The following is a 23,731-nucleotide window of genomic DNA, read 5'->3' as shown; positions in this document are numbered from 1 at the left end:
AAGAAGCTTCTAGGGGATCAAATCCACAGTGCGAGGTGTGTTTAGTTACCTGAGTTGCAGAATGCATTAACTCTTGTAATTCTTTAGATTCTGTCCAAGCAGGAAAGGAAGACATTTTTTGTTTGAGGAGTTCCAGGGTATGTTGCTGAAATTTTAGCATATGGAACTGACAATTTAGTGCCCTGATAGCAAGAGTAGCTGAGGTGTATACTTTTTTACCCCATCTGTCTAGTGCTTGAGAATCCCTATCTGAGGGGGTGGGATTCTTAGCAGTGGTTGCTTTAATCCCTTTAGGCCCTTGAGAAATTATCTCAGGGTCAGCAGTAGGATTTTTAAAAAGAAATCTGTGTGAGCCAGAGACTCTATAGTACCTGTCTGGTTTTCTGGGCATAGGAGGGCGGGTGTCAGAAGTCAAGCCGGATTCCAGGAATACATTCTCCACAACATCCAGGACTGGGGGGATGGCGAAGGGTCTGTGCTGTGGAAGATCTAGGAATTCTCCGAGTCTCTTTTTAGACTGAGGGTAGGTCTTGACTTTCCCATTGGAAATGCTTCCTTAAGGTATGCAGGGTTTCCCCACAGGAAAAAATCCTCTGGGGAAGAGGTTGAAGGGATGGAATAGTACAGTTGTGTACCTAGTGTACCTACCATAAATGTAGATGTTCGAGTGTATTCACTGCTGCAGTCATTACAATTGGGTTATCCTGCTGGCAGGCTACCCGCAGTCGGCCTGAATTCCAAAGTCCTGGTCCGGCGTCGGTTGCTGTCGCCTCCTCCCCGATGTCAGTGCGCCAGGGGTATAAAAGATGCAGCCGACGCCATTTTATTCAGTTTTTCTTGTTCCAGATGTCAGGTGCCCCCCAAAAGGGTAGACTAATTTATGCCAATAAACATGCATGCAGTAAAGTCAAACTTTACCTTCATCTACAAGCAAATACACCACATAGGTTGTATAGAATACAAAAGTACAGATAAGCCCCAGCAAAGGAAAGGGGGATGGTGGGTAACCTGGACTGCAACAGTGAATACACTCGAACATCTATATTTATGGTAGGTACACAACTGTACTATGCTCATCGTGTTTCACTGTTGCAGTCATTACAAATGGGTAGAATCCCAAAGCTAAGATTGGGCGGCTGGGGCTAAATAGGATTAGGAGAAGCTATGAGGCCCTGCAGAACTGCTCTGGATTTAGAGTAGAGAGGTACGTGACAGTGCTTTGTAAAGGTTCTGCACTGAACTCCAAATTGCAGCCTCTAATATGTCTTTGGTTGGGACTCCTCTGAGGAAGGCTGCTGAAGTGGCTGCTGCTCTGGCTGAATGTGGCCTATTGCCCTTAGGCACTGATTTGCCATGCTGTGAATAGCAGAAACGAATGCAGTGGCTTATCCATTTTGAAAGAGTCTGCTTTGAGATAGCCTTTCCTTGTGATCCTGCACTAGAAGTTGTTAAGTCTTTCTGAAAGCTTTGATTCTTTCCAAGTAGAATTGTAGCTGCCTGTGAATGTCCAAAGAAAGCAGAAGTCTTTCACCATTATTCTGTGGGTTTGGATAAAAAGTAGGCACATGAATTGTTTGATTCAGGGCCATACTGGACAATACCTTGGGCATAAATGTGGGGTTTGTCCTCGGAGAAACCCTGTCCTGATGGAAAATGATAAAAGGTTCCACAGCCATGAGTGCATGTAACTCTGACACTCGTCTTGCAGAGGTTATTGCTAGGAGCAGTGCTGTTTTCTAGGATAAGAATTTTATATCAGCTGTAGAAGCTGGCTCAAAAGGAGGCAGTGTGAGTTTTTCCAATACATAATTTAAGTCCCATGCAGGTATTGGTGCTCTCCTTGGAGGTCTTATGTTTTTGGCCCCTCTGAGGTACTGCCTTAGTAATGGACGAGAAAAAATAGGCGGTTCTGTATTGTAATGGGCCGAAATGGCAGAGGCATGAATTTTAATTGATGAAAAGGCTAGTCCTTTGTCCAGCATCGCAGTTAAATATTGCAAAATCTGAGGAATATCTGGTAGAACTGTGTCAATTCCTTGTGCTTGGTTCCAAGCACAGAATCTCTTCCATTTTTCTGCATAAGATTTTCTGGTGCTAAACCTCCTGGCCTCCAAAATAACATCCATCACTGCTTTAGAGAGAGGCATGCTTTGAATGGTCACATTATCCGCCATGCTGCCAGATTTAAGGTCCTGAGTTGGCTGTGCAGGATCGGACTGTTTTGTTGGGTCAATAAGTGAGGAATTTGAGGTAATGTCCAGGCTGGGCATTGAGACAAACTCTTTAGGATTGGGTACCAGTGCTGGCGTGGCCAGTCTGGGGCAATCAGTATCATTTTTGGCTTCTCTTGTCTGACCTTTAGGAGTACCTTGGGAAGGAGAGGCAGTGGGGGGAAAGGCATATACTGTCAAGTTTTTCCAGCTGAAAGACAGGGCATCCACTTTCCATGCTTGCTTGTGGTAAGTCCTTGTGCAGAATCTCTGTAGTTGGCAGTTGTGAGGGGAGGCAAATAGGTCTATGTCCAGGCATCCCCACTTCCTTGTTATCATGCTGAAGACATGTGGATCAAATTTCCACTTGTGGGGATCCATTAGATTTCTGCTTAGTTCATCTGCCAGAGAATTTATCCTTCCTTGCAGGTATTGTGCTTGTAGATGTACTTGGTAAGTCAAAGCTGTGTCCCACAAAGTCATGGTTAGTCTGCAGAGGGGGTAGAAATGTGTGCCTCCCTGCTTGTTTATATACCACATGACTGTAGTATTGGCAGTCTTTATCAATAGTTGTCCTGGATGAAGTAGATCCTTGAAGGCTGTCTGGCATTTTGAACAGCTAGCATCTCTTTTTGACTGATATGTAGATGCATTTGGCTTGCGGGCCATGTGCCCTGAATACATCTTCCTGCCATATATGCCCCCCAGGCATAATCTGATGCATCTGTTGTTAATGTCTGCCTGGCTGTGGGTAAAGTGAAAGGCTGTCCCTTGTTGTGGTGACAGGCCTTTGCCCACCATCGAATCTCCTGTTGCAGGCAGGGAATAAGGGTAATTATTGTTTCCAGGCTGTGGCAATGTTGAGTCCAAACACTTTTGAGATACTATTGTAGTTTCCTCATATGCAGTTTTGCATATGGAATTAGCAGAATGCAGGATGCCATGAAGCCCAATGCCTGCAGAATTTTTCTTGCAGCTAACTGGGTCTTTGTTGCCAACATTTCGAAATAAGTAGTCCGTTGTCTTTTGTTTGTCTGCTGTGAGATACGCCATCTGGGCAGTGTATTTAAGCTTGCACCCAGGAATATTATCTCTTGTGAGGGTACTGGTTTTGATTTCTTTTCGTTTACTGTGTACCCTAGGCGTTAGTAATCTTTTTACAAACGCCAGATGCTGTTGTAGAATGTCCTTGTTCTCTGCTTGAATAAGGCAGTCGTCCAAGTAAGAATATATTTGTATTCCTCTTTGTCTGCAAAATGCAATTACTGGTGCCAGGCATTTTGTGAAGACCCTGGGTGCAGTAGATAAGCCAAAGGGCAGTGCAGAGAATTGGTAGTGCATTGAGCCAGCTATAAATCTGAGGTATCTTCTGCATGAGGGTCTGATTGGGACATGCAGGTATGCCTCTTTTAGGTCTAAAGTCACAAGCCATGCCTTCTTGCCCAGCATGGGCAGAAGCTGCTGCAGAGTCAGCATTTTGAATTTCAGAATATCCAGAAATGTCTTTAGAATCGACAGGTCCAGTATTGGTCTCCAGGCATTGCCCTTTCTGGGCACCAAGAACAGTCTTGAGTAAAATCCTAGTCCCTGCTCTTGTAGTGGTACTCGCTGAATGGCCCTCATGTCCATGAGGGATGAAACTTGTTTTTGTGCTTTTGCCCATTGATTGTGTGGCAGGTCTGGCATTCCGTTTGCCCTTGGCAGGATGTGAAGATGGAACCTGTAGCCTTCTGACACTATATTCGGGACACATTTGTCTTGGGTGACAATGTGCCAATTTTGTGAAAAAAGTGCTAGTTTTCCCCCTAAAGGAGCTGCCAGAAGATAAGTGCTTGGTGCTGGCAGGGGAAAGTCATTGAGACTGCTTTCTGCATGGCTGTGATTTATCTTCTCCGCCTTTGGAGGTAGAAGCACCCCATTGTTTAGACATGTATGGGCCCTGGGTCTGGGATCTGCCTCTGGGGCATCTGTATCTGCCTCTTTGTGGCCTGTCTGATACTGGAAAGGACCAATTCTTTGCAGGCCAGTTCCTGCTAAATCGGGGAGGTTGTACCTGTAAGAAATCCTTGACTGTTTGCATAGACTTAGCTTTGTCCTCCATTTTCTACAACACCTCTTCTGCTTTAACACCAAATAAGGTATCATGCTGTAATGGAGCATCTAATAATTTAACTTTAACATGATCAGGCAGATTCTGTTCCTTTAACCAAGCATGCCTCCTAATGACAGAACCCGTAACAGTGGTCCTGCAGGAGGCCTCCAGAGAATCAAAACCACATTGCAAAGTATGCTTTCCCACTTGTTCAGCTGCATGCAATAAATCCTGCATTTCTTTGTTTTCTGTACACTCAGAATTTGTCAACATTTTCTGTTTAAGTAGAGACATAAGATATTGCTGATATTAAAGCATATGAACCTGACAATTTAAGGCCCTACCAGCCAAGGTAGCAGAAGTGTAAATCTTTTTCCCCCGTCTGTCCAGGGCCCTTGAATCCCTATCCCCTGTAGGGATTTTTGCAGTGGACGCCTTGACCCCTTTGGGACCCTGAGATATAGTTTCTGGGTCAGCTGCAGGGTTTTTATAAAGAAAATTATGTGAATCAGGAACCCTGTAGTATCTGTCTGGCTTAACAGGAGCTGGTGGTAAAGAGTCAGGAGTGAGACTGGACTCTATAAATACATCTACAATGTCTAAAACAGGAGGAATAGCAAGGGGCCTGTGCTGAGGCAGTACAAGAAAATCTCTGAGTCTTTTCTTAGATTCTGAGTAATCTTGGCTCCCCCAATGGAAATGCTCTCTCATAGTATGCAGGGTCTCACCAAAAGAATAATCCTCAGAAGGAGAGGCTGAAGGGATAGATTCTTCAGCATCAGAATGCTCATAGGGAGGAAGAGAGTATTCCTGTTCAGAAGAGGAATCAGAGGAAATGGAAACCTGATCTGAAGATTCATATACTGTCTCTTGCCTAGGTCTCTTATCAGGAGGGGGATGGGAATCCCTGATCAAAGTAATTAGGTCTTCGGCCATTTTAAGCATCTGTTTTTTAGGCATGGAGGCCTGTCCAGGGGAATGTTGTACTTGTTTCTTTGTCTTTAGAGGTGCTTTAGTCTTTGCCTTTGAAGCTGAAATCATTTTCACATATAACTGTGTAGGTCCGAAAACACCCCCAGAAGCCGATGCCTGCTCAGCGGCTCCGGACCCATCTGAGGGAATAGTTTCCGAGGGTCCAATAACTTGAGTTTCCAGCAGCCTAGTCAGCTCTACATGGGAATTGGAAGCGGCCTGTGGCTCTGAGGTAGCGGGCGTCAGGGGCTGCAAAAGTGCCTCACTGAGAACCAGCGAACCGACGACTGGCCTAGCTGAAGCCTCGTCGTCGGTTTTGACCCTCGGATGCCTGTCCTTTTCTTTGTCTTTGCATTTTTTATAAATTCCGGTAATCGGCAGTTCCGATGGCATTATATAATTGAATCTTCTGCCAAAATAATGAAATGCAAAATTGTACCGACGCTTAATAGTGCGTTGGTTAAATCTAGCACAAAACCGACAACTAGCAACGTCGTGGTCAGGGCCTAGGCAAGGAATACAGTAAGAATGAAAGTCCTTATGAGGTACTTGCTTCCCACAAGAAATACAATTATTAACTTTTTCTGACATCGGTCTGGAGCAAGAAAAAAGTTTCCCCAATGGGGTACTTAGCTTTAATGAAGACTTCGGATCTGAAATTTGAACTTGAAAATCTCAGGAGTCGGCTGACCGGCACTTGCGAACTGCTTTTGTTTCGGGCACCGCGCGGAAAGAAAGACTGAAGAAAATGGCATCGGCTGCATCTTTTATACCCCTGGCGCACTGATGTCAGGGAGGAGGCGACAGCAACTGACGTTTACCAGGACTTTGGAATTCAGGCCGACTGCGGGTAATCTGCCAGCAGGATAACCCAATTGTAATGACTACAACAGTGAAACACGATGAACATCCTCTGCATCAGAAACCTAATAAGTAGAGAGGGGTTGTATGTCTTCATATTCAGACGCATCAGAGTCATCTGACTCTTCTTCAGACAGAACTATAGGGGACAGATCTCTTTTTCTTTTGGAGGGGGTAGCTTAGCTTCCCCTGATCAGCATGATAAGGTCTTCCGCCATTTTAAGCAACTGAGACTGAGGCAAGGAAGCAGGTGCCCGAGAGTGGAACGTCAGTTTCTTGTGTGTGGTTCGTACCCTGGGCCTAAGAAACTCGGTCATTTTAGAAAGAACGGTAGTCGTGAAAGAAGACGTCAGTTTGTATCGACAAATCTGTAGTGCGAAGGAATTCCTCGGAAGCCAGTGCCTGCTCAGTGGCTCCAGACCCATCAAAGGTAGAAACGACTGCAGGATCCTTAGTCGAAGAAGAGTTATGCGGCACACCGGACTCAGAAAGGATACCGGTAGCGGCCTGCGAATCCACAGAAGCGGGCATCAGGGGCTGTGAAAGTGCCTCACTGAGGACCGGAGAACTGACGACTAACTTAATGGAAGCGTCATCGGTAGGTTTGGACCTGTGCGGTCTGTCTCTGTGTTTATCTTACATTTTTTCAGAAGATCTGCTGTCGGAAGGCTTACCGAAGTCATATTGGAATTTGAGGACTGTAAGCTAAAATATCTGGCTACAATAACGGCCCGAGGATGTACAGTTCTGGCATTGAACAAAGCACAGAAGCAGCAACAGGGGATGTCATGGTCTGGGCCTAAGCAAGTGACGCAGTAAGAATGGAAGTCTCAATGTGGTATTTCCTTTCCACAGGCGAGACAATTACTAACTTTTTCTGACATCGGTTAGTGCAAGAAAAAAGATCCCCAATGGGGTACTTAGCTTTAGAAGACTTCAACTTCAATTCAGTAGACGAACGAAACTCAGGTAGCAGCCGACCAGCACTCATGCAAACTGCTTCTGCTTCAGGCTCCATGGCAAGAAAGACTTATGTAATGGCTTCGGCTGCCTTACTTTATACTACTGACGACCCAACGTCAGTCTTGAAGCGACAGCAGCCGATGCAGAAATACTAAGCCTCTGGTATTCAGGCCGGCCGAGGGCTTCTCTGACAGGGATAACCCAAATGTGATGACTGCAACAGTGAAACATGAAAAACATCACCGTAAATGCAGTGAAGAGTTTTCCTTTAGCAGATAAAGTTTTAGTGTGAGCTGAGAAGTCTGCAGCTGATGGCAACTCTGCCTTCTGTTCTTATGGAGCTAGCCGTTTACAAGTGCAGGAAATAAATCTCAAGGATGGGCATTGTTTGCTGAGGAAAACATAAAATTAAAAGGGACACAGGCAAAAGCTCAGTAAAAATTAAAGTTTGAAATTACTGGAAGCAAATAAGACCTAGCAGTTTCCTGGTACCTAAATACTTTGATGCATTTACTAGAACAATGTACAATTTAGTTTTAGTTACAGATAGCCAGTGCACTTTTTAAGACTAAAAGTTATTGCTTTCTGACAGCATACAAGCTGTTTTTCACATCTGGAAGTAGAACAGAGATAACCCAAGAACAGCCACCAATTAGTGTAAGTAAAGCAAAAGCTGTAACATTCACCTTAGCATGGATAAACTTAATTTTAGCTTAGGTAATACTTACGGTACGGCTGTTGATTTGAGACTACTGCTCCTATTTGGAGGGTTAAACTTCATTAAATGAAGATATACACAGTTCAGTGTGTTGGAGTGCTTTTTTAAGTAAACAGGTTATGGGGTGTTTTGTGTGTGTGTGTGTGTGTGTGTGTGTGTGTGTGTGTGTGTGTGTGTGTGTGTGTGTGTGTGTGTGTGTGAGAGTTCTCAATAAAGCAAAAAGTCTTGTAAAATGTGACATAGGTTCAAATGGAGACGACAAAAAACAACTTTATAAAAGATCATCCTGCAAAACACAGACAGTACACCTAACACAAAAGTTGGAAATTGACATTTAAAAAAAAACAGTCGTATATAATTGGTGGGAATAATAACTTATAATGGCTATGCTATCCATATTACTTTGTAATGTTAACGGCCTCAAATGTATAGACAAAAACATGAGAGTATTGAATTATGTTAAGAAATGCAGAGTACAAACAGCAATGCTGCAGGAGAACTATTTTCAAAGGAGTGAGTATGTGAATTTGATAAAGAAGGATTTCACAATGGATATTCAGCAGAATATCGGGGACAAAGGAAAAAAATTCTTATACTAATTGCTGGAGGAGCTCCAATAGTGATAGAAGGGAAAAAAGATAACAGTAGATTTATGGCAGTAAGGAGATACTGACAAAGGAGGAGAATTACACTGGCAAGTACTTATATTCCACCTAAAAATGTATTATGCAGATTAAGAATTTTTTTGGAGAAACAATCAGCTTTCAGCAGGGAAAATTACTTCTATGAGGGGACTGAAACTTGATTTGCAATAGTTAGGATGTATCTGGGGGACCTGAAAGGGAAATATTACAAAAGAGGGTACATTTCTGAAGAAATTTATAAAAATATTTGGTATGGAAGATGTGACTTAGGAGCAGGAACTCGGAGAGAATTTGCACATTATTCCCCAAGGTAGAATAATACCTCAGCTAGACTAGACAGAAATTATACTGAACAGGAACATGTGCATTTAACTATTTCAGAACATGTACTAACACAAATTAAGATAAAAATCAGAGTAAGAAAGCAGAAATGAGACTTCGTGCTTTCTACCTATCCACCTACCTGTGAAAAACAGAATAATTTAAGGAATGGGTAGTGGAAATTACTCAAGTTATTTGGGAAGAGAAACATTTCTTCAGACATTACAGCTTGTCAGTGGGATAAAATGAACATGAAGTTTAAAAACAGGGTATAAATAAAAGAAAGACATATGGTTAAGAAGTAGCAGGAATTATTTAGAGGGACTGACAAAGGTTAAAGCATTGCACAAATAAGATTGCTGTTTAGCAATTCTTTTAATAATAATTCAGAACACAAAAACTTTTAGCACAACAGTTTAGGCAACAGAAAGTAGAAAGGGTCGGTGCCAAACTTAGGGAGCCTACAAGAAGAAAAATAAACACACATCTTGTAGAGGTATTATATACATTTCACAAACTTTATGAAAATTTGTATAAAGCAGAGAAATGTGGCACTCAAGAAAGAGCATAAATGGAAATATTTATGGAAGACTTCAGTTTGCCAAGGTCAGAGGTAGATGAGGCTCAACAATAACATTTAAGACAGGCAGAGATGAGATAAGAATGGTGATGTATAATCAATCTGCAGGACAGTCTCCAGGAAGAGATGGCATTCCTGTACAAGTCTGGAAACTTGGAGGGAAGAAAGTGATAAAGATCTGGAAGGTTTTTTTAATAGTACTTTCAAAGGAGACGAAGTACCAATAATCTGGAAGAAAGCTGTGGTAGCTGTAACACCTAAAGTCAGTAAAGACCAATAAGATCCAGGTTCATATAGAACCATTTCAATTTTCAACTATCATTAAAAGTGTTTATGTGCCACTGCGGTGGTAGTGCTGCGGCAGCGCTGTCGCCTTACAGTAAGACGTTGTCCTGTTCGATTCTCAGCTAGAGCGTCTTCTGTGTGGAGACATGCGTGAATGGGCTTACCTTCGTTGAAGGTTGTGCGTCAGGGCTGACAACTCGGCATGTAAAAATCTACTGCCAATCATTAGCAGACCGGAGTTCTGCTGTGGCGACCCCTAAAAGCCGAAAGACACAACAACAACATTAAAAGTGTTTATGTCTATAATAACTAAATGATTGAAAAAAGTGTTGCCACAACTGATAGATATGGCTCAATGTGGTTTTGTGGAGGGGAGGTAAACATCTGACAGCATTAGTAGAACAACGAAGATCCACAGGGAAGAGGTATGAAAATATCTGTTATGGAAAAAGACCAGGGTTGAAAGAAAATATCACTGTTGTTGATGGGTCTCGGTGCAGAGAAAACGTGACAGAGTAAGCTGAGACTTTATGAGCAGGACAATGGAAGCATTTGCATTTCCTTACGCAATAATAAGGTTAATTAGGAGAATACATGAGGGGTCGGAGGCAAAACCTGAAGTGGGAGGGTTTCACTCGGATAAGCTGTGCAGAGGAACTACGAAGGGGTGTCCTCTTTCCTCCTTGTTATTTGCTTTGTATTTAGAGCCACTGGCAAAGAAAATAAGGGAGTCAGAAATTCAAGAATATAATTGGTATGGCAATCAAGAAAAGTTTGTCTTTAACTGCAAATGAAATTAGTTTATACCTGATAAAATCAGAAAAGGCCATCAGAGTTATGGAACATTCTGAGACAGCTTCCAGTCTTTTCAGGATAAAAAATTAATGAAGATAAAACAAAGGCAACAGCTGTAAACTATGTACCCACACATTAATTAGTTCCACAATACCCATATTTATGGGGACACAATAAAATGAAGTACTTAAGAGTATGGATCAAGGGCTTTTATTATGACAGCTAAGTGTAGGAAGAGACTAAATAAAAGACAAGAGAAACATGGAGAAACTGGAGCTCTTGTTTATGGATATGGATAGGAGGATACAAACAGTGAAAATGATTTTAGTCCAATTTAGTTATATATACGAGTCAGACATATTTTTATCAACCAGAAGAGAAACTGTACACAATAATTAATAAAGGGGTTGTAAGAATTTATCTGGGAAGGGAAGTGGATAAGAGTCAAGTGGGATAAATTGATCCTTCCAATAAAACAAGGTAGTTTAGAATTACTACATTTGAAGAGATATTTTACAGCTATGCCGTTAAGGCTCGTATACATAACAAAAGCAGAAAGCTATAATTCAAACTGGGAAGAAGTGATGATGAAACTGGGGAAATTTAAGGAATAAGGATACAGTGTGATTTTGAATACAGATTCTTAAGTAATAGATTCTTAAGTAAAAGAAAGTATACTAAGAACTAAGCCAACATAGGATTGGAGAAAGGAGATTTTGCCAATAGGGGTGACTGCAACTAGGGATACAAAAAAAGACAAGAGGGAGCTGGAATTTACCGGAGAAAACTGGCAAAGGATCAAGGTACTGGAGCAAATAACTAAACAGGGAAAGGCAACAGAATGGGAAGAGGCAAAGAAGGCATTTGAACAGGCTAAAGACTTTCCTCCCTTAACAGGGATTGATGGAGTATAAGCAAAGGGAAATGGATAGGGCAATATTAAGTGAAAGACCTGCTCTGGTAGAGTTCTTTGTTGGCTCTAGAACAGAAGCTACTGTTAAAAAATAGGTAATTAGTGAGGCATACAAAACACTGTATGATAACTATTGGAATCAGAGAATGTTAGAAAAGACTGGGACGAGACACTGGATAAGCAATTTACAAGGAAACAACGGGAGGATGTATGTATGGCTCCCAAGTGTGCAACAAAATCTAGAAGATTTTGGACTTATGCTTGGAAGTTTTTATACCCCAAGAAGACTCCAAAAACTTTTCCCTCATGCAGATGGCAAACGTTGTAAGTGTGATAGGGAAGAAAGCAGTAACTAGGAATATAGGTTTTGGTAGCGTAATGAGTTGGCGTGCTTTAAAAATTCCTTACAGAGTACTCTGTCAGAAATACTGGGTGAGCAAATGGGTGTAGCTAAGAAAATTATTCTTCTGAGCTGAGGCAAAGGATCTGAATTGCCTAGACATAAGTAAGGCCTTATTAAGTTTGATTTCGATTTTGTAGTAATTCCTTTTATGGCAGCCACCAAAATTAAAGTCTAAACCAACTGTATGTGAAGTACTGAATATTGTAACAGGGATAAAACAGCTGGAAGTGGGATCTTTAAAGGACAGGAGCAAATTACATGGAAAAAAATAGAAACTGTGAGAATAATGTTTTGAAGGAGGAATGAAGTTTAAGGGAAGGCAAGGATTGAGCAATTTATGCAATGTTGGACTGATGACAGTTATGCAAAAGAGCAATGTGGTATATAATGTTTGTTACAGGAACATCTTGATATGGTTTGTTTTCTTATCTATAAATGTATGTCTGCCTATGTCTTAAGTGATAATTCAATAAAGGTGTTATAAAAAATATATAAGTTCCCCCAAAATCTATGAAAAACCTTTCAGAAATATGCAAAGCAATGCTACATCGAATGAAATGCTTCAGATACCAGTTTAATTACACACACAGTCCAACAGTCATTTAGAAACTGGTAACAGCAGGCATCATCACCATGCATAATGAATGACAGATGAAAAGCTGAAGTCACTAATAGGGAAAACCACTTGTACATAATGCACTGTGCATAACAATATTTTCAAACGCATACATAGCTAGTGTTACCTCAATGCCAGTTCAACTTAAACTTTAGCTATTACCTCCAGCATCAACAGTTGTGTTAACTGCACACCACAGTGACTTGACACAGTAAAGCTCAAAGTTTACTTAATTTAATGCAAATAACCATACCTCCCACATTTAATGATGCGTAAACAATGATCAGTGTTGACAGAAAATGTGAATGAACCTACAGATATCTTATTGCCCAAGAGCATTTAGCAATAATGTTTAGTAACAATGTTAACTGTAAATAAAGGACAAACAGGTTTACCCAATGCGGGAGTTTCCCTTCAGGATAAAGTTTTCGAATTTCCGTAACAGCAAAGTACGCTGGTAGCAAGCAGGCATTTCTGTCCAGAATGTATTCCACGAGCTGGAACAAATGAATATCAAAACATTAATGATATGAAAACAACAAACTGGTAAATAACCACTATACTCACTATAAAATACAGACAGATCAGCCCAGAAACATAAGACTTGTCTACCAATACCTACACACTTACCTCCCTTGCAGATAAAAGCTGCTGCACAACAGCAGAGCTAACTGTGTTAGGTACAGTATGGATTTTTTCCAGTACTACTTTCAACAGGTCACGTACTCCCTATGACAAAGAAAATATATTACACATTTGCTACATTTGAAGCACAGTATTAGCTTTCAAAAATTACAGTTGCTGAACTCATACATACAGTTCTGTCGCTATTCACAAACACAGCAAATGACAATCTGTGAATGCTTCCCAGGCAAGTCTTTACATATGGGTACTGGCTCCTTTAAGCTGGATCTTCACTCAGTATGGAGTTTTCAAAGTGGCATTTATCCCTCACTGGCTGGCTGGCTAATCAATGACTCACAAACTGTGGCTTGAATAATAAACTCATTCACAGGAGAATATAACTGGTTCAAAAACCTAAAGTCTTGTAAAAAAAAAAAAATAGCAAATGTTCTATGCATGGCAGAAATAGCATTTGGCTCTCCTAATCCTGTTAACATTGTGCTTCGCAGGTCATTCCTTGTCACAAACATCAGCTTGCAGCACACCTCTCAATTATGTCCAGATTTATGCAACATAGTTTTCGTCTGCTCCTCATAAAATCTATAATCTTCTGGCAATCATTGAGGATTGAAGTCATTAAATAATGACAGACAGTTTCACATTTCATATGCTTCAAAATATGAATGCGAACAAAACCTGTTATTTTATCAACTTTTTAAGTTTATAAGAGCAACATTTAAAATCCAATGATTTTGAGCCTTTGTTCCCAACCCCCCCCCCCCCTACTGTTTGGTTTTGTCCAGAATTCTTGCTCTAAGAGGTTGTAACACCACATTACCTGTAGTGATATCCACAAAAGATGCCTCTCTCAGGAGCTAACAACATACTGCAACTTCAACATACCAGCATTTACCTGTGGAGTACACTAACTGAAATTCTGTGGACCAAATCTATAATCAGGACAGATAGTGTCCATTTAACCTCACTGATCTTTCTAGTAGCTTTCACTGGATTCCTTACAGCAAACTGCCTTAAACATGCTCACAGTTTCAAACAGTCTGATTAAAGCTCTGAAGAGTAAAAACATTACGTACTTCTGACATTTACCTCAGAGAACTCGTCCTAGCAACCTGTTTGCTGCTGCCACTCCCACTATCCTCTCATTCTGCTCCTCGTGGTCAAAACCAGGCGCAGTGAATATCCTGGACTCTTTCTACTCCTCACAGATATTTCAAACCAAAGCTGTTGTGACTTAAGTGAAGCACTCTGCATTTCTTTCTAGTGAACCTCAACTGCCACCTTTCTTCCCATCTGTTCAGCCTGTCCAAATCCTTTTATTACACCCATTCCCCCAGTCTCTCTACTGAACTTTTCTGTCATCGGTAAAGGGTTGACTTTGCTATATAGTTCTTCAGATATGCCTGAGACAACACATATTGTAGAATAACAGACCCACAGTAGCCACTAGTGGTACTCCATTCGTCATGGTCCTAATTCCTGGCACTGCCCATCACCACATCCTTCACTGTACTAATTCCCAATACTATCCCTCTCACCAAAAAGTACATTTGTGTACACTTACCATAAATGTAGATGTCCGAGTGTATTCACTGTTGCAGTCATTACATTTGGGTTATCTGCTTGCAGGTAGCCCTCAGTCGGCCTGATTAACAAAGTCTTGGGTCCTACGTCGGTTGCTGTCCCTTCTTCCATGACGTCAGGTAGTCAGGGATATAAAACATGCAGCCGACGCCATTACATCAGTTTTTCCTGCCCAGATGTCAGGTGCTCCCTAATGGGAAGCAATTAAATATAAAAGTACAATGATATACCTCCAACAAAAAAGCAAATACACCAAAAAGGCTTTTAAGCATAGTAAAAGAAAGTAGAGGTATAGCCAATAAAAGTTAGGGGGCTGGAGGGAGGGTAACCAGGACTGCAACAGTGAATACACTTGAACATCTACATTTACAGTAAGTGTACACAACTGTAATATGTTCTTCGTGTTTTACTGTTGCAGTCATTACATTTGGGTAGATTCCCAAAGCTATGGTTGGGAGGAGGAATTTAGATAGCATTAGGGCCAGCTATAAGGCTCTGCAAGACTGCAGTGGCAAAGCCAGCTCTGGATTTAGAGAAAATTGGCAAATGATAATGCTTGGTGAAAGTATGTACAGAACTCCAGGTAGCAGCTTCTAGGATGTCCCTAGTAGGGACACCTCTGAGAAAGGCTGTAGAGGTAGATGCAGCCCTGGTGGAGTGAGATCTGATCCCCTTGGGGATAGGTTTTCCATGGTGCTTATAGCAGAAATAAATGCAATGGCTTATCCATTTAGAAATGGTTTGTTTTGAATTAGCCTTCCCCTCTTCCCCTGCAGCAAATGCCACCAGCAGTTGTTCAGATTTCCTTTGAGGTTTAGTCCTGTTCAAATAGAATCTAAGTTGTCTGTGCACATCTAAGGAATGCAGTATCCGTTCCCTTTACTCTGTGGATTGGGAAAGAAGGTTGGCAAATGAATGAACTGATTAAGAGCCACATTGGATATCACCTTGGGCATGAAGGATGGATTGGTTCTGATGGACACCCTGTCCGCATGAAAGATGATGAAAGGCTCCACTGCCATAAGGGCCTGTAATTCAGATACCCTTCTAGCTGAAGTGATGGCTAAAAGGAAAGCTGTTTTCCAAGAAAGAAATTTTAAGTCTGCAGTAGCAGCTGGCTCGAAAGGAGGTAGAGTGAGTTTCTCCAAGACAAAGTTAAGGTCCCAGGCTGGGGTTGGAGATCTCCTGGGTGGTCTCAAATTGTTGGCCCCTCTGAGGAACTGCTTGAGCAGTGGATGAGAGAAGAGGGGAGGTTCTGTGTTATAATGAGCTGAAATGGCTGAGGTGTGGATTTTAATGGAGGAAAAAGACAGGCCCTTGTGAAGCATCTCAGATAAGTATTGTAAAATCTGATGTAAATTGGGCGCTGCTGTGCTCAATCCCTAGAGATTGGTTCCAGGCACAGAATCGTTTCCATTTTTCAGCATAAGATTTTCTAGTACTAGGCCTCCTTGCCTCTAAAATGATATCCATCACAGGTTTACTGAGGGATGGTAAAGGAGAGATTATGTAATTAGCCAGGCTGCAAGGTTCAGTGTTAGAAGCTGAGAAGTGCAGAATCTGGTTCTCCTGCTGAGACAACAGGGAAGGAGTCTGAGGCAGGTACCATGGGGATAACCGTAACATACTGCGCAGGAGGGGTTACCAGTCTTGGCTCGGCCAGTCTGGAGCAACCAAAATCATTCTTGGTTTGTCCTGTTTGATTTTTAGTAGTACTTTGGAGAGAAGAGGCAGAGGGGGGAAGGCACAGACTGATAGGTTTTTCAAGCTGAAGGACACAGCATCCACTTTCCAGGCTTGTTTGTGGGGAGTCCTTGTGCAAAATTTGTCCAATTGGTAGTTCTGGGGAGAGGCAAACAGGTCTATATCTGGGCTCCCCCATTTGCTTGTCAACATGTTGAAAATCCTTGGTTCCAGTTTCCACTCGTGTGGGTCCATGAGGTTTCTGCTTAGTCCGTCTGCCAGTGTAGTTAATTTTCCTGGCAGGAATTGAGCTTGTAGATACACTTGGTATCTCAAGGCTGTGTTCCACAATGCCATGGCTAGTCTGCAGAGGGGGAAAGAATATGTACCCTCCTGCTTGTTTATGTACCACATTACAGTGGTGTTGTCCATCTTTACCATTAGTTGTCCTGAAAGAATGCGGTCCTTGAAGGCTGTCAGAGAATTCTATACAGCGAACATTTATTTTTGATTGATATGCAGGTGCATTTGACTTGGGTTCCATTTGCCCTAAATGCATTTCCCTGCTAGGTGAGCCCCCCATGCATAGTCTGATAAGTCTGTTAGAGTTTAGGCGGCAGGGGGTGATGTGATCCCTTGTTTTGGTGGCAGGCCTCTGCCCACCAAAGGAACTCTAGGCGTACGCAAGGTATGATAGAAATCATTGTTTCTAGATTCTGAGAATGTTGACACCATAGGCCTTTTAGATACCACTGTAGTTTCCTCATATGCAGTCTTGCATATGGAATCAGAAGAATGCAGGAGGCCATGAACCCCAAAGGCTTGCAGTATTTGTCTTGCAGATAGCAGGGTTTTTGTGGCCACTTGTTTGAAGTAGTTTGTCAAATGAATTTGTTTCTCTGGCGTGAGGTAAGCCATCTGAGAAGTTGTATTCAAGCTTGCTCACAGTAATATAATTTGTTGACAGGGTACCAGGTGTGATTTCTTTTCTTTTATGGTGTACCCCAGAGAAGTTAGAACCCTTTGTACAAAGGCCAGATGATTCAAAAGTATGTCCTGGCTTTCTGCCTGAATTAGACAATCGTCCAGGTATGGGTATATTTGAATACTTCTTTGCCTGCCAAATGCAATAACTGGAGCTAGGTACTTTGTGAATACCCTGCGCACAGTAGATAAGCCAAAGGGCAGTGCAGAGAAAGTACAGTTGTGTACATTTACCATAAATGTAGATGTTAGAGTGTATTCACTGTTGCAGTCATTACATTTGGGTAATCTGCTGGCAGGTTGACCTCAGTCGGCCTGAATTCCAAAGTCTTGGATCCTGCATCAGTTGGTGTCTTCTCTTCCATGACGCCAGGTCGTCAGGGGTATAAAACATGCAGCCGACGCGAGATTTAGCTTTATCTTCCATCTTTTTAAGAACTTCCTCAAGCCTTATTGCCAAACAGGCCGTTCTGATTTAAAGGAGCATCCAACAATTTAGCTTTAACATGATCAGGCAAAGATTGCTCCTTAAGCCAAGCATGCCTTCTGAGCACAGACCCAGTAACAGTGGCCCTGCAAGAGGCCTCTAATGAATCAAAACCCCATTATAAAGTATGTTTTCCAACTTGTTCAGCAGAATGCATTAAAAAGTACAGTTTTGTACCTACCATAAATGTAGATGTTCGAAGATCCACATTGCTGCAGTCCTTACATATGGGTAGTCCGCTGTCCTCGGTCGGCCCGAATACCAAAGTATTAGGCTGACGTCGGTCATGGGCGCTCAGGTCTGACATCAGAGCGTCAGGGTATAAAAGCGCATGACCAACGTCATATCCTCAGTCTTTTCTTGCCCCAGATGTCAGAAGGCCCTAAAAAGAAAGGCCACAGCCCAAAAACAGGATACCTCCCAAAAACATGCCCAACAACAACCATCACCCAAACCATATAACCATGCCAAACTACAGAGGGAAGGAGGGAGGGTAATTGGACTGCAGCAATGTGGATCTTGAACATCTACATTTATGGTAGGTACAAAACTGTACTATGTTCTTCATCTCACATTGCTGCAGTCCTTACATATGGGTAGAATCCCAAAGCAGAGGTAAAGGGAGGATGGCAAAATCATAAAGCATTAGGGGCTGCTAAAATGCCCTGTAATGTTGCAGTGGCAAATCCAGCCCTAGACTTAGAATAAAGAGGAAGGTGGTAATGCTTGGAAAAGTATGTACTGAACTCCAAGTGGCTGCTTCAAAATATCTTTTAGCTACCCCTTAGAAAGGCAGTAGAAGTGGCAGTAGCTCTAGTGGAATGAGGTCTGATTCCAGCCGGAATCTCCTTACCATGATGGGAATAACAGAAAGAAATACAAAACCCAATCCATTTAGAAATAGTTTGTTTTGAAACAGGTTTTCCTGAGAACCCAAAGCAAAAGAAACAAACAACTGCTGAGACTGCCTGAACCCCTTGGTTCTGCTCAAATAATAACGTAACTGCCTGTGAATATCCAAAGTATGCAAAATCTTCTCCCTTTATTTTGGGGTTTGCATAAAAGTAGGCAAATGAATAGTTTGGTTCAAGGCCACACTAGAAACCACTTTAGGCATAAAGGAAGGATTAGTACAAAGATACCCTATCCTTATGAAAAATCAGGAAAGGTTCCACTGCCATAAGGGCCTGTAATTCAGAAACCCTTCTTGCAGAGGTAATGGCCAACAAAAAGCAGTCTTCCATGATAAATACTTTAACTCGGCAGTAGCTGCAGGCTCAAAGGTTGTAGAGTAAGCTTTTCCAACACAAAATTGAGATCTCAAGCAGGAGTAGGAGCTCTATGGGGGTCTTATGTTCTTTGCCCTCTAAGAAATTGCTTAAACAAAGGATGGGAAAATAAAGGAGGGTCACAGTCATAGTGAGCAGAAATGGCTGCAGCATGAACCTTTATCGAGGAGAAAGACAAACCCTTGTCCAATAACTCAGTAAGATATTGAAGAGAAACACTTAAATCAGGCTTGGAAACATCAAAGTCCTTCGCTTTGCTCCAAAGAAAAAATCTCCTCCATTTATCAGCGTAAACTTTCCTTGTACTAGGCCTTCTGGCCTCCAAAATAACATTCAAAACTTGTTGTGGAAGCTGAGACCCTCCAGGGTCTAAAACAGAATTTTTTAGAAGAAATGAAATATATCATGCAATTATTCATTAATAGGGAATATCCAGAACAACTTTGTATTCAAATATTTAATGAAGTAACAAATAAAAGAAAAAATGGAACATATAAGGCAATTTTAAGTACTGGGATAATGTCAACTAATAGGGAAGGTATAATGGATCAACAGACTTGCAACAACATTCCATTATATATAATACAATTTGATGATTGTTCTAAAGATATAGAACATATTATCAAAAGAAATTGGGATTTCTTCATTAATGACAAAATTGGGAGAAATATATTTAATGGAATAATAAAATTTGTATACAAAAAAAGCCCCTCCCTCAAAAATATATTAGAAAATAAGAGAAATACTGAAAAATACACATGTTTAAGAGAAGGTAACTTCAAATGCGGAACATGTAGTACATGTAGTTACATCCACGAGACAGGTATTAATCTTAGGATTAATGAATGTAATATAATAATACATGGGCATTATAATTGTCATACCAACAACGTAATATATATAGCTTTATGTCAACAATGTAAAGCTTTTTACGTTGGAAAAACTAAAAGAAAATTCAGAGAACGGATTAAAGAGCATATATTAGACATTCAACATCAGAAAAATAGTAATGCTTTAGCAAGACATATAGTGGAATACAACGACCATAAATTTAAATTTATGGTGTAAATAAATAAAATATGACTTACAAGGAAGGATAACCATGTATCACTTGGATATGGAAGAACTAAAATGGCAAATATTACTTAATTCTTGTATACCTCCGGGTTTAAATGAATATATGACTATCATGCCATTATTGAAATTGAATAGAATATACAATAAATAACATATAAATATAACGTATAAAAGGGTGAAGTAAAATGAAAGAAAGTATTCTGAAGAAGTTCGTAAGGACGAAACCTAGGTCAATCACAACAATAAAGCAGTGTTCGATATTAACTTGGTACAGAGTTTTCTTTGTGGAATTTTGAAGTTGGTTGGTACCTGTAAGTCTTTGTTTTGGAGTCTGTTTGGAGCCTGTTTCATCTCCTTATTGGCATCGGCCTCACCTTGCTTTTACAAAAAATCTAAAACAGAATATGCCAGTCTGTGAGATGCAGAGACTGAATCTTGACATTGAGGAAGTGATTGCCCTCCTGAGACAAAAGATGCGGAATCAAAGGCAGAGGCCATGGAGGCTCCCGTACCAAACTCCTCAGTAGTGGGTACCAGTGCTGTCGAGGCCAATCCGGCGCTATCAGAATCATGGATGGCTTGTCTATTCTGGCCTTCAGGAGTACCTTGGGAATGAGAGGCAGAGGTGGAAAGGCATAGACATGAAGATTGCTCCAACTGAATGATAGAGCATCCACCTTCCAAGCTGTGGGATGAAACATTTTTGTGCAAAACTTTGGCAACTGGTAATTTAGTGGAGAAGCAAACAGATCTATGTCTGGAGTCCCCATAACACTGTCAACTTTTGAAACACATGAGGATCCAGTTTCCACTCGTGAGGATCCACAATTTGTCTGCTCAACACATCCGCTAAGGAGTTCTGTGCCCCTGGTAGAAACCTTGCCTGAAGATTGAGGTGTAAACTGAGAGCAGTCTCCCACAAAATCATCGCTTGCCTGCAAAGAGGGTACGAATGGGTTCCCCCTTGCTTGTTGATGTACCACATAACAGTAGTGTTGTCTGTTTGAATCAACACCTGTCCTGGGTGAAGTAAATCCTTGAAAGCCATCAATGCAAATTGGACTGCTAACATCTCCTTCAAGTTGATATGCAAATGTTGAAGTCTGACAGGCCACGTGTCTTGCACCCATTTTCCATTGAGGAGTGTTCCCCAAGCCTTGTCCGAGGCATCTGTCGTTAGAATCTGACTCGCCTCTGGTCGGGTCACAGAGAGTCCCTTGTTTAGGTGACATTCCTGAGCCCACCACAAAAATTCTTTCTGAATGCAAGGTATTATCTGAATGACAGTGTCTAGATCTTGGCAGTGTTGTATCCATACATTTTTGAGATAACATTGAAGCTTCTTCATATGCAGTTTGGCATTGGGAAGCACCAGAATACAAGATGCCATGAACCCCAAGGCTTGAAGGACTGTCCTTGCAGTCAGCCTGGACTGTAGAGACATTTGATGGAAATAAAGAGAAAGGCTTGTTTGTTTGTCCGGGGTCAAAAAGGCCATCTGGGAAGCTGTATTCAGTCTCACACCCAGAAAGCACATGTCCTGAGAGGGTACTAGACTGGACTTTGTTTCGTTCACAGAATACCCTAGGCATCTTAACACTACCATCACATACTGTAGATGATGCAGAAGTTCGTCTTTGTGTTGTGCAATAATCAGGCAATCGTCCAAATAAGGATAAATCTGTATTCCTCTTAACCTGAAAAGGCTATCACTGGAGCCAGAACCTTTGTGAACACTCTGGCAGTAGATAAGCCAAAGGGCAATGCAGAGAACTGATAATGTAAATTTCCAGCCAGCAGGTACCTCCTGCAACTGGGCCTGATAGGAACATGAAGATAAGCCTCTTTGAGATCCAGAGTTACCATCCAGTGATCTTTTCCCAACAGAGGTAAAAGCTGTTGTAACGTCAGCATTTTGAACTTTGGAATGTCCAGATAAGTGTTGAGGATAGATAAATCCAAAATTGGTCTCCACGTGTTCCCTTTCTTTGGTACTAGAAACAGGCGAGAATAAAATCCTAGTCCCACTTCTGACAGAGGAACTGGCTGTATAGCTCCTATTTGAAGAAGTAAAGAAATCTGCTTGTGAGCCTCTATCCTTTGCCGAGGAGGAACGTCTGGCATGCCTTTGAAAGGAGGCAATGTATGGAAATAGAACTTGTAGCCTCGGTTTATAATGTCCAATACCCATTTGTCCTGGGTGACTAAAAGCCAGTTTTGCTTGAAGAGTGCTAACTTTCCTCCCAAAGGAGCTGCCAGGAAGAAGAATCTGGCAGCTGAAAATGCAGGTCATTGGGCCGGTTTACGAAAGGACTGGCCCCTGCCCTCACCTGCAGATTGTGCAGGTGAACTCCAAGTTCTAGGCCTGAATGTACTGTGAGCTCTGCCCCTGCCACGTCTAGATCTACCCCTAGACTGAGAATCAGAAGAAGGGTAGGTCCACCCCTTAGTAGGCCAATTTCTACTAAACTATGGAGGTTGCACCTGCAAAAAATCTTTAACAGTCTGCATGGACTTAGCCTTGTCTTCCATTTTCTTCAAAACCGACTCCACAGGGGACTAAACAAAACTTCAGACTGTAAAGGGGCATCCAGAATTCTAGTTTTAACATGCTCGACAAATTCTGATCCTTAAGCCAGGCGTGCCTACGAAGAACTGAACCAGTGGCAGCCACCCTAGAAGAGGCCTGTACAGCATCAAAACCACACTGCAAAGAATGCTTACCCACCTGTTCAGAGACATGTACTAAATCCTGCAATTCTTTACACTCTATGCCCTCTGCCAAAGCATCCACTTTAGATTTTAGCTGAGAAAGGAGGAAATTCTGATATTTCAACATATGAAACTGGCAATTTAAAGCCCTCATTGCTAAAGTAGAAGAGGTATACACCTTCTTACCCCATCTATCCAAAGCTCTAGCTTCCTTATCTAGAGGAACCGGATTCTTTACAACAGAAGCTCTAACACCCTTAGGCCCCTGACTAATAATTTCTGGGTCCGCCCTAGGACTCTTATACAGATATTTATGAGCCTCAGGCACCCTGTAATACCTGTCCGGTTTAACTGGCGCAGGAGGCAAAGAATCTGGATTAAGGGAAGCCTCCGAGAAAACATCTTGAACAACATCCAAAACAGGAGGTATAGCCAAGGGTCTATGCTGTGGTAAAAACAAGAATTCCCTAAGCCTCTTCCGTGAATCAGAGAAATCCTTTCCTTCCCACTTAAAATGCTCCCTCATGGAATGCAGAGTTTCTGAAAATGAAAAATCCTCTGGCGGAGAAGCAGAAGGAGTGGAATCCTCTGCATCAGAATCCGAATAAGGGGGAAAATCTTGAATATCTTCAGCAGAAGAGTCCGAGTCATCTGAGGCCTGATCCAAACTTTCCAACTCTGGCTCCACCCTGGGCCTCTTATCAGGAAAGGGCATAGAAGCTCTAATTAAAGTAATCAAATCTTCTGCCATTTTAAGCATGTGCTTTTTTGGCACAGACCCTGAAGTACCTGGAGGGACCCAAGAGGAAGGCAAAACAGACCTGCCCTAAGAAGAAGCCTTAGAAATAGTAGCAGAAGGCCTAACCACCTTAGGCATAGAAGGAGAACAGTAACCTGAGA

General features: G+C 41.8%; 1 protein-coding gene across 1 annotated transcript in view; it reads right to left on the bottom strand.

Annotated features, from left to right (window-relative positions):
* Positions 1–12,684: 12,684 nt before the first annotated feature.
* The window catches only part of LOC122798758 (mediator of RNA polymerase II transcription subunit 23-like), a 363,374-nt gene continuing 352,327 nt past the window's right edge, over positions 12,685–23,731 (bottom strand). The window contains exons 6-7 of the mRNA XM_044067899.1: positions 13,004–13,102; positions 12,685–12,870 (exon numbers count right to left, since the gene is read on the bottom strand). Coding sequence (XP_043923834.1) covers positions 12,685–12,870; positions 13,004–13,102 — 285 coding nt within the window. The remainder of the gene's footprint in view (positions 12,871–13,003; positions 13,103–23,731) is intronic.

This window comes from Protopterus annectens, chromosome 1.part0 (assembly GCF_019279795.1).
Source record: "Protopterus annectens isolate FY-2018-M chromosome 1.part0, PAN1.0, whole genome shotgun sequence".
NCBI classification, from domain to species: Eukaryota; Metazoa; Chordata; order Ceratodontiformes; family Protopteridae; genus Protopterus; species Protopterus annectens.
Note: the sequence above shows the minus strand (reverse complement) of the source record. Positions and strands in the feature narration are given on the sequence as shown.